Source organism: Gymnodraco acuticeps, unplaced genomic scaffold, assembly GCF_902827175.1.
Source record: "Gymnodraco acuticeps unplaced genomic scaffold, fGymAcu1.1, whole genome shotgun sequence".
NCBI lineage: Eukaryota > Metazoa > Chordata > Actinopteri > Perciformes > Bathydraconidae > Gymnodraco > Gymnodraco acuticeps.
In genome coordinates this window covers 916,522-934,147 of record NW_022990082.1, presented here as the reverse complement: position 1 = coordinate 934,147, position 17,626 = coordinate 916,522, and the positions used below count along the sequence as shown (strand labels likewise).

Here is a 17,626-nt window from a genome sequence, read left to right as displayed (position 1 = left end):
CATGAGTGGAAACACCTTACGCAAGTTGCACATGATATATTTTCAAGTTTAGACTTGATTTATTGATGCTAAACGACACATGTGATGTTGGCCAGCCCAACCTGTGAACTCATTCAGCTGCTCTTGTGAGATTGTGTTTGATATGTGTGGCTCCTTAGATGATCACCTTGCATCATTTCTGCAGCTCCTGCTGACTGGTAAGACCCCCTAACCTCCTTTCACTGAAGCGTTTTTGCTTAATGATGCACTCAGTCAGATTGTTGCACCAAGTAGGAGACATTCAAGATACACATATATTGCACCCTGTTACATGGGTCACTGCTGAAGCACAAAGAGTGAGAAGTTGCTCATTTCTCAGTGAATATGTGTGTGTGTGTGTTTTTCAAACTGCTCTAGTGGCAGCGGTTATACAGCTGTCTCATACCGCAGGCTCTCATACCTGACCAACTCAATCTTTCTGTGTCTCCTCAATAATCAGAGTGACAGCAAGAAACGAGACATATCTCACACACTGGCTCACTCCAGAATGGTATTGACCTACATATCAAATCATACGCTCCTGGCTTGTGTTGTGTGATAGAGATTGGGGTGGGGGAAATAACACTCTATGATTGGCAGTCTAAGTAAACACGTTGCATCCCCAGGGTTCCTGCCTCTTCATATGCCGTAATAGGTAAAATACCAACTGCCTTCAAATGCTGCGAGCTAGGACTTCCTGCTTTCTCTGCTACTGTAACAGTAGAGAACACCTGGTTGTCTGAATGTGTATTTTTATTAACGAGCCTGTGTCACCAAACTTTTAACAAATGGCCCCCTGGCACCCTGAAAAACCCAGCTCGGAAATTAAGCATCTGCTTCATAAATCTTGGAAAGTCACAATCATTTGCAATTCACTCCCTCATCAAAGGCAATATTACCCTAATTTATTATCTCCCCGCACGAGGGGCGCGCAAAGGCCGTGGAGATAAGAGTTTATCAGGAGGGGGATTGATTTTCATTAACTGATTGTAATAAAGATGAACTGCCTGCCGTGCACACTGACCAAGAGCCACACTTTATTGTAATTGGGACAATTTATTTCATGAGCCAGTGGTTCTACTTTTTGTCCCTCCCTCTCTTTTTCATATCTGCCGCTGCTCCTCAAAATGTGAATGTCTCGGCTGTTCGGCTTCTGATGCTAGTGACTTCTAGTGTAAGAAGATGATGATTACAAAGTACATGTGCCGAAGCAAGTCAATGTCAACAGATGTATCAGATTTTTTCTTCTGGGCCCCAAAGCAATTCTTTAGCTCGTGATGTAAACTTGACTGATATACGATGCCTTCCTTATTTTATATTTACTGCCTCCTGCTTGTCAAAATGATAATGTTATGTGTTCCCCTGCATAATCTATCTTCACAAATGTCTGATGCTTATAGTTTTTGTTTGTGAAAAAACAACTGCTCCAGTGTCTCTCTGCAGTGGAACAGCATCAGGTGACCTTTCTAACTGGTAGAGGATTCAGTTTCCAAAAATAACAGATGATCCAAATCATACATGCTGTGAAACTGGGTTTCCATATGAGTATGCATTTCCTTAATTTCCTTCCAGCTTTTTCATGATGAATACCAACTTAGTCTCCTTCCCGTTGAGTAGCAGAAATTGGCTCGTGTTAAAATAAAAATGTTTACACAACTTCAAGCTGTGTGTGTGTGTGTGTGTGTGCAGTAATAACCCGGTTACCCTTTAAAGGGCAATGACCCTATCATCACAGTTTCATCACTCAGCAGAGAGGAGGCAGTAACACACTCTGGGGTGGCGAGCTGCAAGAGGTTGCAACATCTGCAGACTCTGAAAGTCCTTGAGAGCAAATCCTTGTGCAACTACTCCCCCTCTCTTTGCACAGCGGTTAAACACTCCATCCGACACGATATAACTGAGAAACAAAACATCCTGTTTGAATTTTTATTGTAAAATTGGAAAAAAAGGAGAGAAAGAGAGAAAAGCCCCAATAAGCATTTCTTTTTTGATACATATCTTTATCTTACCATAACCATAAAAGAAAAGTGGCTGAATAAATAATAAATAAATAAAATAAATAGATAAATAAACATCAAGTTACATACTTGACCTGATAATTATAAAATTATTTAATCATCAATCATTAATATGAAGTAATCTAAGCAGCAAGTATTAAGAAATGTCAACAGGGGAAAATGTTTGGTTTCTCAGGCTAATACAGAACACATCGTTTTTTTTACATGTTTTTTTTTATAAAAAGATACTGCTTTCCCTGTCAGTTAATCCATGCTGTACTGACGCTGCCACAACAACAGGTGGCGCTTTCCTTTAAAAAAGAAACAAAGAAAATCAATACAACCTGTGAACCACATGTTCTCCTCCAGGTTAAACAATAGTTCTGAGATCCTCTTTTTGCGCCCTGTATGTCAGTTAAGTGTTCTTCACAGACTCCATACTGCTGTTTATATGTTTTTGTATGCTTTGTGCTGAGAAACCAGAAAGTTAATATCTTTATAAAGCGACCCGCCCCCTCCCTAGAACCCCTCCCCCATTTCAAACCCTAATCAATATGTATCTAAAGAAAGGTCCTGTGCTGATTTTCCATAATATACAGATTTCATATTTATAATAAGCTACTATCCTTAGCATTCAAACCATAGGCAAAGAATCATATTGTTAATACTAGTAGTACCGTAATCTTTAACCACCCCCCCCCCCCAGCCCCCATTGAGCATGCTCAGAGATTGCAAGGGCATTGTAGGATGACACATATAAAAAAAATGTATGGATGCTAGAGTGAAGGAAATGTAGAAAACAAACTTTAGATTGACCACATGCAACTGAAGTATATAAAGATTAAAATAAGTACTGCTATTTCCTCACATAATGACTGGATTTCTTTGTCAGTTCTGCTTTCAATTAAAAACCTCAATTAATTAATTTCTTGGTTTTTTGTTGTTTTCCATTTCATTTTGTTTCCCTTTTCTGAATACTGGATATGTACAGTATAATTAGGCTTATGCTCGATATCCACAAACCTTCAGTGTTTTAATTTCGTTCGATCAAATTTCATTCTTTCTCTTGGCAGGATGAAATTAACTCAACATATTTTCAACTCATTACATTTCAGCCACAGCTGGCATCTTTAATTTGCATTACCCAAGCTGTTGTGAAGGCCACATTTAATTTGATTTTAATAATTTAAAAAACTCTCTAGTAGAAATCCCATAAGAAAAGATTTTTGAGTGGGTTTATAAGGCCCTGCATGGCCCGGGGAAAGGAGGGCATATATCACAGATCCTAAAGCTGCTGGGCCTGACAGGAGAGAGGAAACTAACAGTAACTCACCAGGGGGAAAAGCTGTCTTCTGGCAAATATATATGAAATCTAACCTTTTCACTAGGAAACTCTATTATATATCATTACAGCCTGCAAGAACCTTTATCCCACAAGTTTATGCTATATCACATAACCAAATACTTGTTTAATGAATATTTCCTGAAAATGAACAAATTCCTAAGAACATTTTCAAGGAATCTGGCACACGTTTAAAGTCTGATGCAGTGGATATGCTTGCATAATTTGGCAATTCATGATGAGAAAAGGCATTTTTAAAGGCTTTCTTTTTTACAGCATCTAAGTATTGCCTGCAAGAGAACAATATGCAGTGGAGAAGGGTAGTAACATTTGTTAACAGCCTCCTGAAAATGAAACCCCTTTCTAATAATACTGATCCTGTGAACCGGTAACCAAACAAATAAATAGAATTAAAAAATGCAGTCACCAGGACCTGGGGAGCCATTCTGCTGATGACTTTTGTGGTTTCAGACTATGGAGGCATAGCAGTCATGTTTTCTGAAGACTCTGCGTATGTGGATGCGGCCGTAGAGACAGCATTGTGATTCGAAGCACTGATGTGTCTAAAGTTTAGAGAAATAATCATAGCGCTGAGGTCTCAGAGTCCTCAGGGGCGAGCTGCTTCAGTGCAAACTGACTCAATGAATGGCATGTTGGAAATACTTTCAAATGAAAAGACAACTGAGTGGATGTTAGTTGAAGAAATATGAGAGTGAAATGGATAATGGTGAGTAAAAGCAAATAACTCATGGACAAAGATTTCATCTCGGATGTACTGTATGTGGCGCTCTCCACAGACGATGATAGTTTAGTTAATTAATCTTATCGGGTATGGCGTGATGTGTCGTGACCACACTGTATAGGAGCCATTTGTGACCGCTGCTAATGGTAAGCTGTTGTCTTGTCGAAGCAGCAGCAGCTGTAGCAGCTACACTTACAGGCCTGCTGCTGTCTAATTGATGGATCATTTTGCTCTTAATTTGACCTCCTAAGGCTGGTAATGCCAGGCTGTTCCTCAACGTGTACAAGCTCTTACTGTGCTATTATACCCTTTGGAAAAAAAAAAGAAATACAGCTGCTCTTCACTGAAGAACTCGTACAATTTAGTCTAAACACTTATATACAGATCCTTTCGCAGCCATCAAATCATCTCAAATGTTATATCTATGAGCAATAATCTCTCAGATTTAAGTGCCTTGGAGGTGTCCCACAGGACATGCTGCCTCTGTCAGGTTTGAGGTCCCCTCTGAGACTGTGGATAGTAGTTAGAGAAGGACAGGGCTCCCATCCAAGTACAGAGAGAAAAATGGACTCTGTCATTCAGTCAATTCATTCAAAATGCCAATGCGTGATTGATGGAGCATCTCTTGCCCCGCAGTGCTGCTCCCCATCTGATCAATATTATCATTATCCTAATTATGCTGTGGGTTAGCTCTCGGCCCCCGTGAACTGATGGTCCCTATTAAGCACTTGGAGGTGAGGAGAGAGGTGGGGGGGGGCTGCTCCCGCCTGCTGAGAGCAGCTGGAGGGGTTGGCAGCGGGACGGGGCACGACCCGGCAGGGACCACTGTGACTCGACCATGGCATTTTTTACAACTGCTGTCAAGCTCATTTGTATATTTCATGAAGCGGTTACAGATGCTTTGCCGTGCTGCGTATCCAGCTCGACCGGATGGCACTCTCACCACAGTGCTTTATGGTCAGATTATCGGTAATATCAAGGCCTTAATGATCACATGGAAGTACTTTTGCGTCAATTATGGAATTGCAACACGCTGACAAGAGCAGAAGACAGCGATACACGGCTGACTACACTGTGGATGGTAAGGTTGGCTTTAAGAGGCTGTTATTGTGTCACTTTTGGCACTTCTTCTCCTGACACAATAACACCGACAGATCACACCTCCGAGATGAAATGCTGTGATGTAGATGAAACAATGGGTGGCAAAACAACGTATCTGAACATGCCCGCAACAATGTCTAACCCACATAGTCTACCCCCCTAAAATAGTATAGCTTTATACATTTTTTTTCTGTTTTGTTTTAATATTCCTTAAACCCAGTAGCTATAAATGTAAGAGGCAAATAAAACAAAACCCATTTCCTCTTTTTTTTTTTTAACCTGAAGCTAGTATTTCTTCTTAAGTTTAACTTGTAATATTATTAGTAGTAGTTCGTAGTATCTTTAATACTATATATTACTGTTCAGAACAATACAAATGTTTGGTCCTTTGGTCCCTTAGGGGTGAAAGATTTGCAGTTCTACTGTTGCTAATGGAAACCTCAGTGACCTCCAAGAGTCATCGTTCTGCCTTGCTGAGAGACGGTGAGAGAATAAGAGAAAGAGGGAAAGAGAAAGAAAGTCTGTCAGTGGACGATTGGAATAGCTTCTTTTTTTCCACTGTTTTTCTTGATCTTCAAGTTTTAACCCTCATTTGTCCAGTACAGTAAAAGCCACAAGCGCCTCTTTCCTTATATATATGTGTATATAATATGTATATAGAAATCTATTTGTTGTTGCTGCTTTTTTGTTGTTAGTTTGTTGCTTAATTAACAATTCAAGTCTCAACAAGAAAAAGTTCTGTTGTTCAGTCTCATCACATCTTTTTTCAGTTTTTTTTTTTCTTCTGGTCTTTCTTGCACTGTGCCATCTGTTACTGTTAAGTCCCCCGGTGAAGCGTCTCCTCTTCTCTTGCATCTTCTTCTTTTCTGCCGTAACCTATAGCTTCATAAGTAAATGCTGATATGTCTTCAAAAATTCCTTATGTGTTGATTTTTTAAAAACATATTTTGCGCTCAAAGAAAAAAAAGTGTAACTCCTCCGAGATATCTTCACGTGTCCTCTAAAACCTGGAGAATAGAAAAAGAAGAAAGAAGGCAATTTCAGATCTCACTGCTCATTAAGCTGTCATTACAAAAAAAAATGTATTTCTTTAAACTTTGGAGAGTTCAAAATGACTCTATTAAATCAGTGAAATGGTCTGGAGAGAGCTAACCCGCACTGGCACACCAATCAATCTTTGTCAATCATGACGATGACAGATTTTCCTATAATTAATACGACTGCTGTGAGGCATATCAAATCAACTCTGTAGATACTCAAATTCTAGAAACATTTAGAAATGAAGATTTACTGAACACAAAGTTCATTCAATACTTATGTCGTAAAGTTTAAGAAAACAGCAAGATCTTAACATTCAGGCTGTCTTAAGGAGCAGCGAGGACTGCCACTTCCACTCAAGCAGAGTCACATCTTCAGCTTTAAGAGACACCATGTTGAGGATCTAAATCTTGAACCGGTGACAGGGCTCTGACACTTTGCTGGCTCACCTGTGCTGCTGCAATGAATACTGAAGGTAGGCTTTGTCAGTAAGGGCGGCTGGCATCCTTCGGTCTCTTTAGCTGGACTTTCAACCTCTTCATCCCGATCTGAAAGCCGTTCATGGCTTGGATAGCTGCCTGTGCACTAGCAGGGTTGTCGAAGCTCACGAAACCTGTGAGAAAGAACAAGTTAATTAGCCCTGTTGAGAATTAGGATAATGATCAGTGCCTAAACAGGCTATTTTAGAATGTAAATCAATATTCAGGGATCATATCTATAGCAGAAACATCTACTGACAGGAAGAGAAACTTGAAAAAGGGAGAAACACATTTCTCTGTTGATCATCATGGCTGACTGCCTCCTGAAGGAGTCTAGAGGGCGTAGTTGAGGCAGTGCGCATGTTTAGGCTGCTTAGCAAATGCTCAGTGCTTGTGACAGTGTGTTAATACGTTCTTCCCAACTGAAGATGGATTTGGAATTCCATTTTATTTCTCAGAGTTGAATATGTCCACAGTAAAAACTAGTGCCTTAGAAAGTGAGTCTAACCAGCTGCTTATGTTGCACAACTCTAAAATATAGAAAATAATCTCCGGGACTCCAGATCCAAATCTAAATATACTAACAGTATCATGATGAGGTTGTCCATAAATATATATTTTTTCTTAACAGTTTTTATTTGGAAATATTTACAAGCATATTTAATAATTGTTCCTTTTCCCCCCATTCACAACAAACAGCGTCCACTTATCCGCCTCAACCTATATCTTCATCTAGAGAAGGAGCAATACAAAATAGATTGAGGTCACATTAAGTCGTACTCTATACATACCATCTTTTTTTACTTAAAATACTTTTCAACATATTTTTCTGATATCCCAGAAATTCCAAAGTACATAAATGAATGAGCACAGGTCCCTGGGCAGAGTATTTGGAACAGTACAAGAGCAAACATAGTTCATCATGGGGAGTCAAGTCTGCATTTCCCCCAAGACACACCCCCCCTCAAACCTACGCTGAACATCCTGTTTTCATCCTGTGTAAAAATAAAGCCTTGAGGACTCAGTGACCAGAAACGGCAGTGGAGTGTGTCTATGCTTGATGCGCTCCCCTGTGTGTGTGGTGTCATTAGGAGCAGCCGATGACCCGTGAAAAGCAGCAGGAGCCTATCCACGTCCACAGCCACCTGGGAGCGTGTCTGTCTGGCTCTGGGCCGGCCCATTAGGGCGAAGGCTGAGCTGAACGCAAGTCTGAAGAAAGTATAGAGGCAGGGGAAGGATGTGAGCGCCCCAACCCACCGTCAGGTTAACACATACGGGCCGGGAGCAGAGATGAGATGGAGAGGAGATGCAGGCTTAGAGCTCTAAGCCCTCCGCTCAGTCCTGTCACACATTACAAGTGTGCTTTCTCTCTTACTCTGTGTTTCCTTGTCTTTTGCACCCCATCAATCTACGTTTATCCCCTTTTTCTCCTCCCTAGATTAATTACACCAGTGTGCTCCCTGTTTCTCCAGGCCTAACATTATGTTGTAAATGCATAGTGTATAAGTCAATACTGCAAATAGCTCCTCTTTCATGAATTTATATGTTATTAAGTCCCCCCAGGGAGACGGGACTGCCGATCAATTTTGCCCAGGGTTCTGCTGTTCCCTGAAGTGAAAACAAATGCTGATCCATAATCGTCCTTTGCCTTCCTCACTCCCCCCCCCACCATGCCCGCCTGTCTCCTCAAAGTTGTTATAAGCCCTGGGGCTTGTTGGAGTGTGTTGGCTGACAGGGCTAAATGGGACGGGAGGCGTGGAGGTGTGTGAATCAGCCTCAGCGGTGAGGGTATTGACAGATATTGGGGTTACAGAACGGTGATGTGGATGCTGATACAGCACCTCAAGGTTTTCAGGTCACACAGCTGCCAACAGAAACAAGGACATGGGCTCTGATCGACTGCATCATGGCTAGTTTGGCTACAATGTATTCAGCACATTTTCTGCAGCACTGATGCCAAAACACAACAGTCATCAAGATGCAAATTCAGGTCAGTCAGGCAGGCAGGCAGGCAGTGGTAAGATCCTTCACTCCTCTCTGTCTGAGGGCTGTCAAACATCATCAGAGTCAAGCATCGAAACAAATATTTGTTTAAAAAATGGTTTGGGGCGCAGTACAAAAATAAAAACTCCCTGTGAATAAAAAAACATAACTTCACCTAAAAACATCTGAATAATTTGAAAATAATATATAAAATGTCAGACTGCAAAAATACATTTGGTTTTGCACAAGAGCTTATTTCTGTGTCCAACTCCTGAAAACATCCATTAAACATTTCCCTCGAGTGTATTTATGCAAATATGTGGCTCGGTTATTCCCTCCTGTATTGCTCTCTACTTCTTTAGGAGAGGCCATTATTGCATGTTTATGTCAGTGCTTAATACCTACAACCCCATATTATCATATCATATCGAAGGAAAAGTCTGTCAAAGTGTGCAGAAAGAGCTAAAGTCCATGATTCTTACCCACTTGATATCAGTGTGTGAGGGGCATGGAGAAACTCACCGAAGCACTTGCTCTGGTTGGTGGCCCGGTCCATGAAGACCTTGGAGGAGATGACGGAGCCGAAAGGCATAAACATCTGCATGAGTTCATTGTCTCCAAACTCCTGTGGCAGGTGGTAGATGAACAGGTTGCAGCCCTCCGGACCTGAGCACAGAGAGAGAGAGAGAGAGAGAGAGAGAGAGAGAGAGAGAGAGAGAGAGAGAGAGAGAGAGAGAGAGAGAGAGAGAGAGAGAGACAGAGAGAGAGGAGAGAGAGAGAGAGTTAATGGGTGAGGAACAGAGAGAGACTGCTGTGAATTTGTCTTTTTGATCTATGCTGTCTCTCGTGTCGACTAAATTAAGATAAGTGGAAATAGATTGTCACGACGTCTGTGACATTATCTGCGATAAAACATAGCTGTTCCTAAACACATACAAATAATTAGATTTTTCTTTGCATTGATTTGCTGATACTGAATGGATGGGAATTTATTTAACATTTCTATTTCACAAACTTTTCTGATTAAATATAAATAGGACTAAATCAAGATAACAAATTACATTTTTCCACTGGCAACAACTGCAATGTGATAAATGTGCCGCCAAAGAAATACAATCTGATCAATCAAAGCAGTACAAATATTTTTTTTAAAGTAAATGATCATGTAAATAATGTGTTAAACAGAGGGTTTCAATCATACTTTTGCACCTTCTGTCTGACACATTTATTTCAAATTTTGAAAACACATAGACATATTAAATACTAAAATAACTATTACTAATTCAATGCAGATTACACAACATCAATGCAACATGAATACATTATTATTGTGAAGACCTGCAGTAGGAGTGAGTGGAAACAGTCACATTGTGTGGCGAGTTCCTTTATCTTCAAGCAAATCTACATTAATTACATTTTTCCATCTTACAGATTTGATCATATAAGCTTGAATTATTACTTATAAAAGAAGCGTGAGCCTAAGTCGATCATATGTAACCTATTTTAAGACATATTGCACATTATAGTGAGATTAACTTTGTTCTGTAATCTCATCGTTTTTACATGTATTTGATATGAACTGCAATCACTTCCACTGTTCTCTCAGCTGTCCAACTATATCAACCCATTAAAAAGAATGAGGTGATCAGTGTTAAAGTCATATTCTTCTCTCCCCCTCACAGTCTTTATATGTGTGTTACGGCCCGTCCACACAGCGGCGTGCGTTGAAGCTTCCAACGCTTCTGCCCATTCACTTTGAATGGGGTGACGTCACTTTTAGCCGAACTGCATTTTGGGAAGCGACGTGGAGCGTTGCTGGCGTAGCTGGCGTCAAAAGTTGAGCAATGTTCAACTTTTGACGCCTCGACGGAGGCGTCAGCCAATGAAATCCCGTTTATTCAAATCTGCCAGTACAATCGCTAGCCAATCAAACCGCGTGTATGCTGGGAGAGACTACGCAGGTCATTTCCTCATATTCAAAAAAATTGAGGGAAAATTCATTGTAGCGGTAGTGAATCACCCGGTGCTGTATGATCAGTCTCTGTTCATCTACCGGGATACAAACCGGAGGAGCGAGGCATGGAGGGAGGAGGCAGAGACAGTGGGTGAAACTGGTAGGTTTTCGCCTGTTTGGGGATTTTATATCCAGTTTACTTCGTTTTAACATTGCTATTGCTTTGTATGTCGGGGGGCGGGAGATTCATGTGATTGGTTGTTGGTCGTGTTGCTCGCAAAAAATCCCCAAGCTTCAGATACGCCCACCTCCAAGCGTCAACGCACGCTGCTGTGTGGACGCTCCGTTACACTGAATGAGGTGTGTACAATTCTAAAGTAATATTGGTTTCTCATTCTCATCTTCTTTATATGTCTATTACACGGGATGAGATGTGTGAAGTGTAAAAAAAATAATAATGTTCTCTCACCCTCACCTTCTCTCTGCTGCTGCTGCTGGATGACCTGGGCTTGATGGGGCAGTGTCTGGCCAATGGGAGTCAGCGTGGTGGTGGGGTAGATTGCTGCAGAGAGAGAGGAGGGAGAGGAAAGAGTACAAAAGAAAGAGAGAAAGGTGTAAAACCAGGGATCCCACAGAGAACGATGTCAAGGATGCTTAAGGTCGATCACACAAGCATAACATGTGTAATCAAAGGCTCTGTGATGTCGCTGTCCTACACTGTGAGAATACATATAGCCTTATTCATACAGTACTTAGCCTGCAGTAATCGTCCCGTAGTTGCTACACATTTAGCATTTATGACAGAAAAACAGCACAGAGCTGTCTCACACCTGTGTATTGCTGTACTCCAGTGAATGCTTGCTGGAGGGTGTCAGCAGCGGTGGGGCTCTGGGTGGAGTATGGCGGCAGGCCGTTGGTGTACATAGCCTCCACAGCGGGGTGTCCGTTGGGCTGATGGGGGATCCCGGTGAACCCGTTGACGAGGGGCGAGACAAGGCTGGGCACGGAGGTGGTGATGTTGGCTGGTGGAGAGCTGAGGCCTGCGGGGGGAAAGGTTTACAGTTAGAGGCTCTGTTTATATAGCTCTACAATGATACTACAGAACAGTTATAAGGTATTAAGACGTAGGTACAGTAAACAAAACATTAACTTTAAATAAATGTATTATGTCAACAGATGTCACATAACTGTATTAGGCTCCAAACACTAAACAGATCATTGCAGCATCCCATAATCCCCTCTGTTTCAGCCCTGTTTCAAAAGTGCTGATTCTGTCTGTTACTTTAGATGAAAATAAGGAGCCCCTCCCCACGCCCCTCTGAGAGATATTTGGTTACAAAGAACACAATGGTGCTCGAGGAGGAGATTCAGGTGATAAGGGGGGGGGGGGGGGTTACCTTGGTTGGTGATTGGCTAATGGTTACACAAGCCAACAAATCGTTATGACATCATAAAGTGGCCAAAATCTGATCAGCTCATTTTCAGACAGGTTTTTATAGAAATGGACAAAAAAGTGAGCGAATCTTTTTTCCTGAAACTTTCAGAATCTCTTTACACAGAGGGGACACATGGTGATGTATAAAAGACATGGAAAAGTGGATTTTGCACAATAGGTGACCTTTAAGACGTAGTTACAGTAAAACAAATATTGCCTTTAAATACATGTATTATGTCAACAGATGTCACATAAGTTATGTGACATCTGCTTACACAATACATTTAATTTAAGTCAACATTTCAGTTTTTTCAGTGTAAGTCTACACATAGACATGCTTTCCTATTGCATAGAGATAGTAAACACACGCCAGGACGAGCAGATATATATATATATATATATTCACACGCACGCACGCACGCACGCACGCACGCACGCACGCACGCACGCACGCACGCACGCACGCACGCACGCACGCACGCACGCACGCACGCACGCACGCACGCACGCACGCACGGACGCACGCACGCACGCACGCACGCACGCACGCACGCACGCACGCACGCACGCACGCACGCACGCACGCACGCCCGCACGCACGCACCACACCACCACCACACCACACACACACACACACACACACACACACACACACACACACACACACACACACACACTCACACTCACACTCACAAAAACACACAAAGCACTACATCTCCTCTCTAATGCAAGGACACGGATCTGTCGCAAGTGTGACACATATCAGCCATTTGTCGTGACACATCTTGCAGGAGAGCTGGGAAGTCAACCTGTGAAAAATGAGCCTGCCCGAAGTGTTTGTACGATACCCTGCTGGCTCCTATGCTCAGGATGATGAAACCACGATGCAACTTCTGGAGTAAAAAAAAGGAAAAGGGATCTGGACTGACTAGAAGGAGATTACAGGGGGAGATGATTTGCTTGAATGAGCAGGTGGAAAAACACAAAGATGTCTCCTACTTTTGCTCATCATAAAACAAGACAAAATAACAACAGTTGGCAGTTTGACAAATGGGCGGGTCATAACATATATGGTACACGCCTGAAAGGCAGCTGCAGGATGGTTCATGAGTGGAATTGAAATTGGATGCTCCCTGTCCTCTCGCTTTCAATGAATTTTAAAAAGGACCCTCCTTTGGAAAGTGTTTCTAATTATGCCAGGAACATCAAAGTACCCATTTTGAGCAGAATCTCACTGTGTGATGGTCTCTCTAAAAGGGCTGCTCCGTGGCAAAGCATCCAAGCTCGTTGAAGTACAGCTCCCCTGAGGACCACCTCTCAATCTGGAAACCCTAGTCCTGATTGGACAGAAAGCCCAGGTTGTCACGGAAACCCTCCAGCAGGCCATATCACCTCAATCTGGAGCCAGAGTGAAGAACCCCCTTTGAGAGGTGGTCCACATAGGGTAAACAATCACATCCCGTATACACATACGTAGTGATTTATGCTAATGCTACGGTAAATATGCTGTACATCACACGCTGTAACGTCCCACCACTCAGTAATATAATCTACATATCCATACGGAATTGCTTTTCTTCTTCTCTACCTACTATCTTCCTCTCCTTCTCCCCCTCCTCTCCTTGCCTCAGCATTTACGTCATGAAGAGTCTGACAGTCAGGCAGGCAACTGCAGTGACCGGGGGAATTGCCCGGGTCCAGTGAGAGCTGTTGTATCTTTGGCACTGGTTTTCCTTTTTTTTAAATTTAAGCCTCCACACGATTGCTTGTTTCCTGCGGAGCTGTGATGAATTAGACTGCAGCTTCAGCCCATTCTCCTACCGGGGCCCAGGAGACTGTTGCTCCTATTCTGAGGGCGAGAGACAGCTAGTCTGCTCGGGCCACACGCACTCTACTGTACCGCCAGATAATGCACCCTCTCCATCATCAGGCAAATTCATTTTCCAAGGCTTAGCGGTGTTGTGGGAGCGCGCTTCTATGTATGTGTAGCAGTTGTAGGGATATACGCAGTAGCAGTGGTAGTAGTGGGTGGTAGAGTGGATCCCTTCCACGCAATTACATAAGTTCTAAGGGTCAGCAGTTGGACATGACATCTGCGGTAAAGTAGGCCACATGATAAAAGTAACAAATTGAGGCCACCGAGTCCAGACAGGTTATCAGGCTGGAAATGTCACAGCAGGGAATAAGCATAAAAATCACAACTGCAATAAAAACAACATTGATATTGCAGAGAGGCAAAGCTCTAAAACATTTATCCACAAAAACTACCGGAATAGTCACAAATACTACAGTGGCTGGGATATACATGTATTGGATCGCAAAATGGGTTTGTGGTATAAGAAAAAGACAATAAGCAACACCACGGCCAATAAAACAATGATTACAGGAGAAAGCCATTTATGTAGCCTAGTCATCATCTTTATCCTCACTGTCACAACGACCCAATATCTAACAGGAGCCGACCACGAGGATGTTCTCCTCAGTTGAAATGGGGAAGTATTTCCTTCTATCCTGAACTAGAAAATAACAAGACATTTTCATTTTATACCTCAGTGGACACATAGTTCTTGCATTGTGGGAAATGGTATTCATAGCCTGTTTACAATGCACACGCAAGAGTGCGGATGTCAGTGTGTTCGGCGTGTTTTGGCCTATAATAATGACATGTTGTTTCCCACTGGCATACCGTGAATTACATATTCTATACAGCTAGCTCTTAACTATCACTTCTTCACTCTTATTACTGCAGGAAAGAGGTCTGCAATGCAAAACACTATGTATGTCAAATATATAAATGTTATGGAAGCAGAATTACATTTATATTCTTGCAGGCTGCTTCATAGAGAGGGGAAAACTGTTGATTTGCTCCTTGCCACGATTGCTTCACGAGAGAAGTCTTCAAATGCGACAGAAGCATTTATTATGCAAATGATACATTCAAATCAACGAGCAATGCTATAGCCATACTGGAGAGTGCAGTCATTACAGGCACAAGGACTGTCTTTTGCTGGAGCAAGTAATAAGCATTCAAAACAGATGCTTTCATCTAGCTGATTCAAAATGTGATGCATTTAGAGTAATTGCTGTCTGAATAATATATCTGAATATGAAAAAAGGCATCTCAGTTGGTATACCAAGAAAACGATGTGACTTTGAATACTATACCTTATATTACTAATGAATATTTCTGAAGCAAATAAGATGTGAATGTACCTGGTGTTTTGTGTTAGATAATGAAAGATTGAAACCTATAATGTCACCCTCAACTGATTGTAGAATGTAAAGAGTCTTTCCACTTAAAGCCCTGAATCTATTTTCTCAAAGAGTAAAACAAATGAAATGTTCTGTTTGGTTGGTTGGTATTTTCCGTGAGAGATTTGTATTCAGTTGGTGGGCTGCCAAGCAACTGTCAATCACCCACACCCACACAGTCCTGATGACGCAGATCAAATGATTAATGTTTTACTTTGATGTCAGCTTATTTCGTTATGCGATGTAGTGGAGATATTACAGATTTAGTTTAAGGCTTCATACTTTACGTTTTTACTAAACAATGTTAAACAAAAGTGCAGTCCATCTGTACTCTAGAGTTTGAGGATCCTAATATAAAGGATTTCAGCTTGGCTAGAGTAGGATTAGTACCTTTATTCATGTATTCAATCTTCCTTCTGTTTCACATCTCCTTTCTCCACTGATGACCTTGTGAGTGTTAGTGAGAATGTGCTTGTATGCTCATGACGTCACTCTGATTAGCAACTTAACATGTTTGGCTGCTTTTTACAGCACTACGGCTTCCACAGATGACATTTTTGTATGTATTTATTGTCAAAGCATTTCATGTATTCATTGCTATCGGGATGTTAAGAGCATTCCATGGAATATAACAAAAAGTGTTTCTGAAGTGAATTACCTACCCCACCTTTAAGTATCAAATTTACCCCAGGGCAATATAATAAATAAAATTCCCACACAAGTGCCGTCTCTAGTGCTTGTGAAGCTCGGCGATTGTTCCTTACACACACATCTGATTTTGTCTGGCCAAGAACTGTGGCAGTGCTCTCTAAAAAATAGAGAGAAGGGATTTTGCTTTCACAGAACTGTTCACTTGTGCTCCTGGGATGTGTTATATTTCTGATGCAATAGGCCTGACTCAAACTGAAAGAGGGTACATTTGGATTAGAGGGACAAAGGCCCTTTGAGCAAGTAGACGTCTCTACGTTGATATCTTTGCCCTTACAGATGCAATGATTGTAAAGGTGTTCTTGGAAAGAGTAAAGTATTCATAAGAGCTAATACAGTGAATGCAGTAAAGATGAAAGGGAGCTGGAAGCTGAAGGTCACAATTAAGACACAGGGGTCATCTGGAATTGAACTTATTATTCCAAATAGCCAAGATGCGATACCTCTGTGTGTCTCATTCGTTCTCATTAGCTTAAAGAAACCATTATGAAGATTTCTTTATTTTCTTTATACATACATTGTGGTTGGTTAACTTTAACCTTATGAAATATAAACTGTATGTCGAATATGTATGATGCGTCTCTGAAGACAGGTGCACACAGTCGAAAGACCACTTTGTCAGCTCATTAGTTTCATGTTTTCCGTCAGCATGGAAGTGTTTTGCATCAACGGTGTAACCATGCTCAAATCCAGCAGGGATGTTGTGGCACCTCCAGTCTGTCTGTGGAGCCTCTGCAGTGTATTGTGTGTGATATGTGGCTGTGCATCCCATGCAACAGAACATTAGAGTGACTTAGATGACACTCTCATCCTAACAAAGCGTCCTTGACACGCCGTGTTCTTCCCACACCCGGCAGGATCCGCTCTCTCCATTCCTCCCTTTCTCTCCACCTCTTTATCTCCCTGCCTTTCTATTCCTGTTGCCTCTCTCCCTTTCTTTGTTTAACTTTTATTTCTTCTGCAGAGCTCAGGGAGCGGCACCTGGTGATCATTATTTTCAAAAAGCATCATCATGCATCATTGTAAGGATACATGCTCTAATCAGCTGAGCCATCTGGCAAACGGCTTATGCACCATCAAGCTTAAATGCGTTGCATCTGTTGATCAAATGGGTGTCTCATTGTTTTCAGAGTAACACCCTTAACCTCTGAGTCTCTTTGTACTCTGCTTGCTGTCACAAACAAGATTGTTTATGTGGCAAGAGGTTATACTGATCATTTAATACAAGATTAATGTCACACATTTAACAGATGATCAGGCAGGGTTTTTCATCTGTTAAGCTTCTATTGGAGCTTTATGTTAATGCAGAGCCGTGTAGGTAATTACCATAAAGGTGGTAGTCTATCTGTCAATGACTTTACCTTTCTACCGTTTATGCTTTTAAACAGTTGACACACTTTCCAAATGTCAACATTTAAAGATTTGTTTTGAGCTCTAATCTAGTTGATGAGACAACTTAAAGTGGACCTATCATGCAAAATGCACTTTTGTACGTCTTTTACACATGAATATGTGTCCCCGGTGTGTCAGGGAACTCACCAAGTGTCAGAAAACACAACCCTCTCTCTTTTCCTCCA

The 17,626-nt window shown here is 41.7% G+C and overlaps 1 protein-coding gene across 8 annotated transcripts in view; it reads right to left on the bottom strand.

Moving 5' to 3' along the window:
• Nucleotides 1-763: 763 nt before the first annotated feature.
• celf5a (cugbp, Elav-like family member 5a) overlaps nucleotides 764-17,626 on the bottom strand; it is a 199,552-nt gene continuing 182,689 nt past the window's right edge. For 6 of the 8 annotated variants that reach the window (XM_034216214.1, XM_034216217.1, XM_034216218.1 and 3 more), the window contains exons 8-12: nucleotides 11,485-11,694; nucleotides 11,124-11,216; nucleotides 9,223-9,366; nucleotides 6,688-6,851; nucleotides 764-6,207 (exon numbers count right to left, since the gene is read on the bottom strand). In XM_034216214.1, the coding sequence (XP_034072105.1) occupies nucleotides 6,724-6,851; nucleotides 9,223-9,366; nucleotides 11,124-11,216; nucleotides 11,485-11,694 (575 nt within the window). In that variant the 3' untranslated portion in view covers nucleotides 764-6,207; nucleotides 6,688-6,723. The remainder of the gene's footprint in view (nucleotides 6,208-6,687; nucleotides 6,852-9,222; nucleotides 9,367-11,123; nucleotides 11,217-11,484; nucleotides 11,695-17,626) is intronic. The other 2 variants (XM_034216216.1, XM_034216220.1) reach the window with 1 other exon arrangement.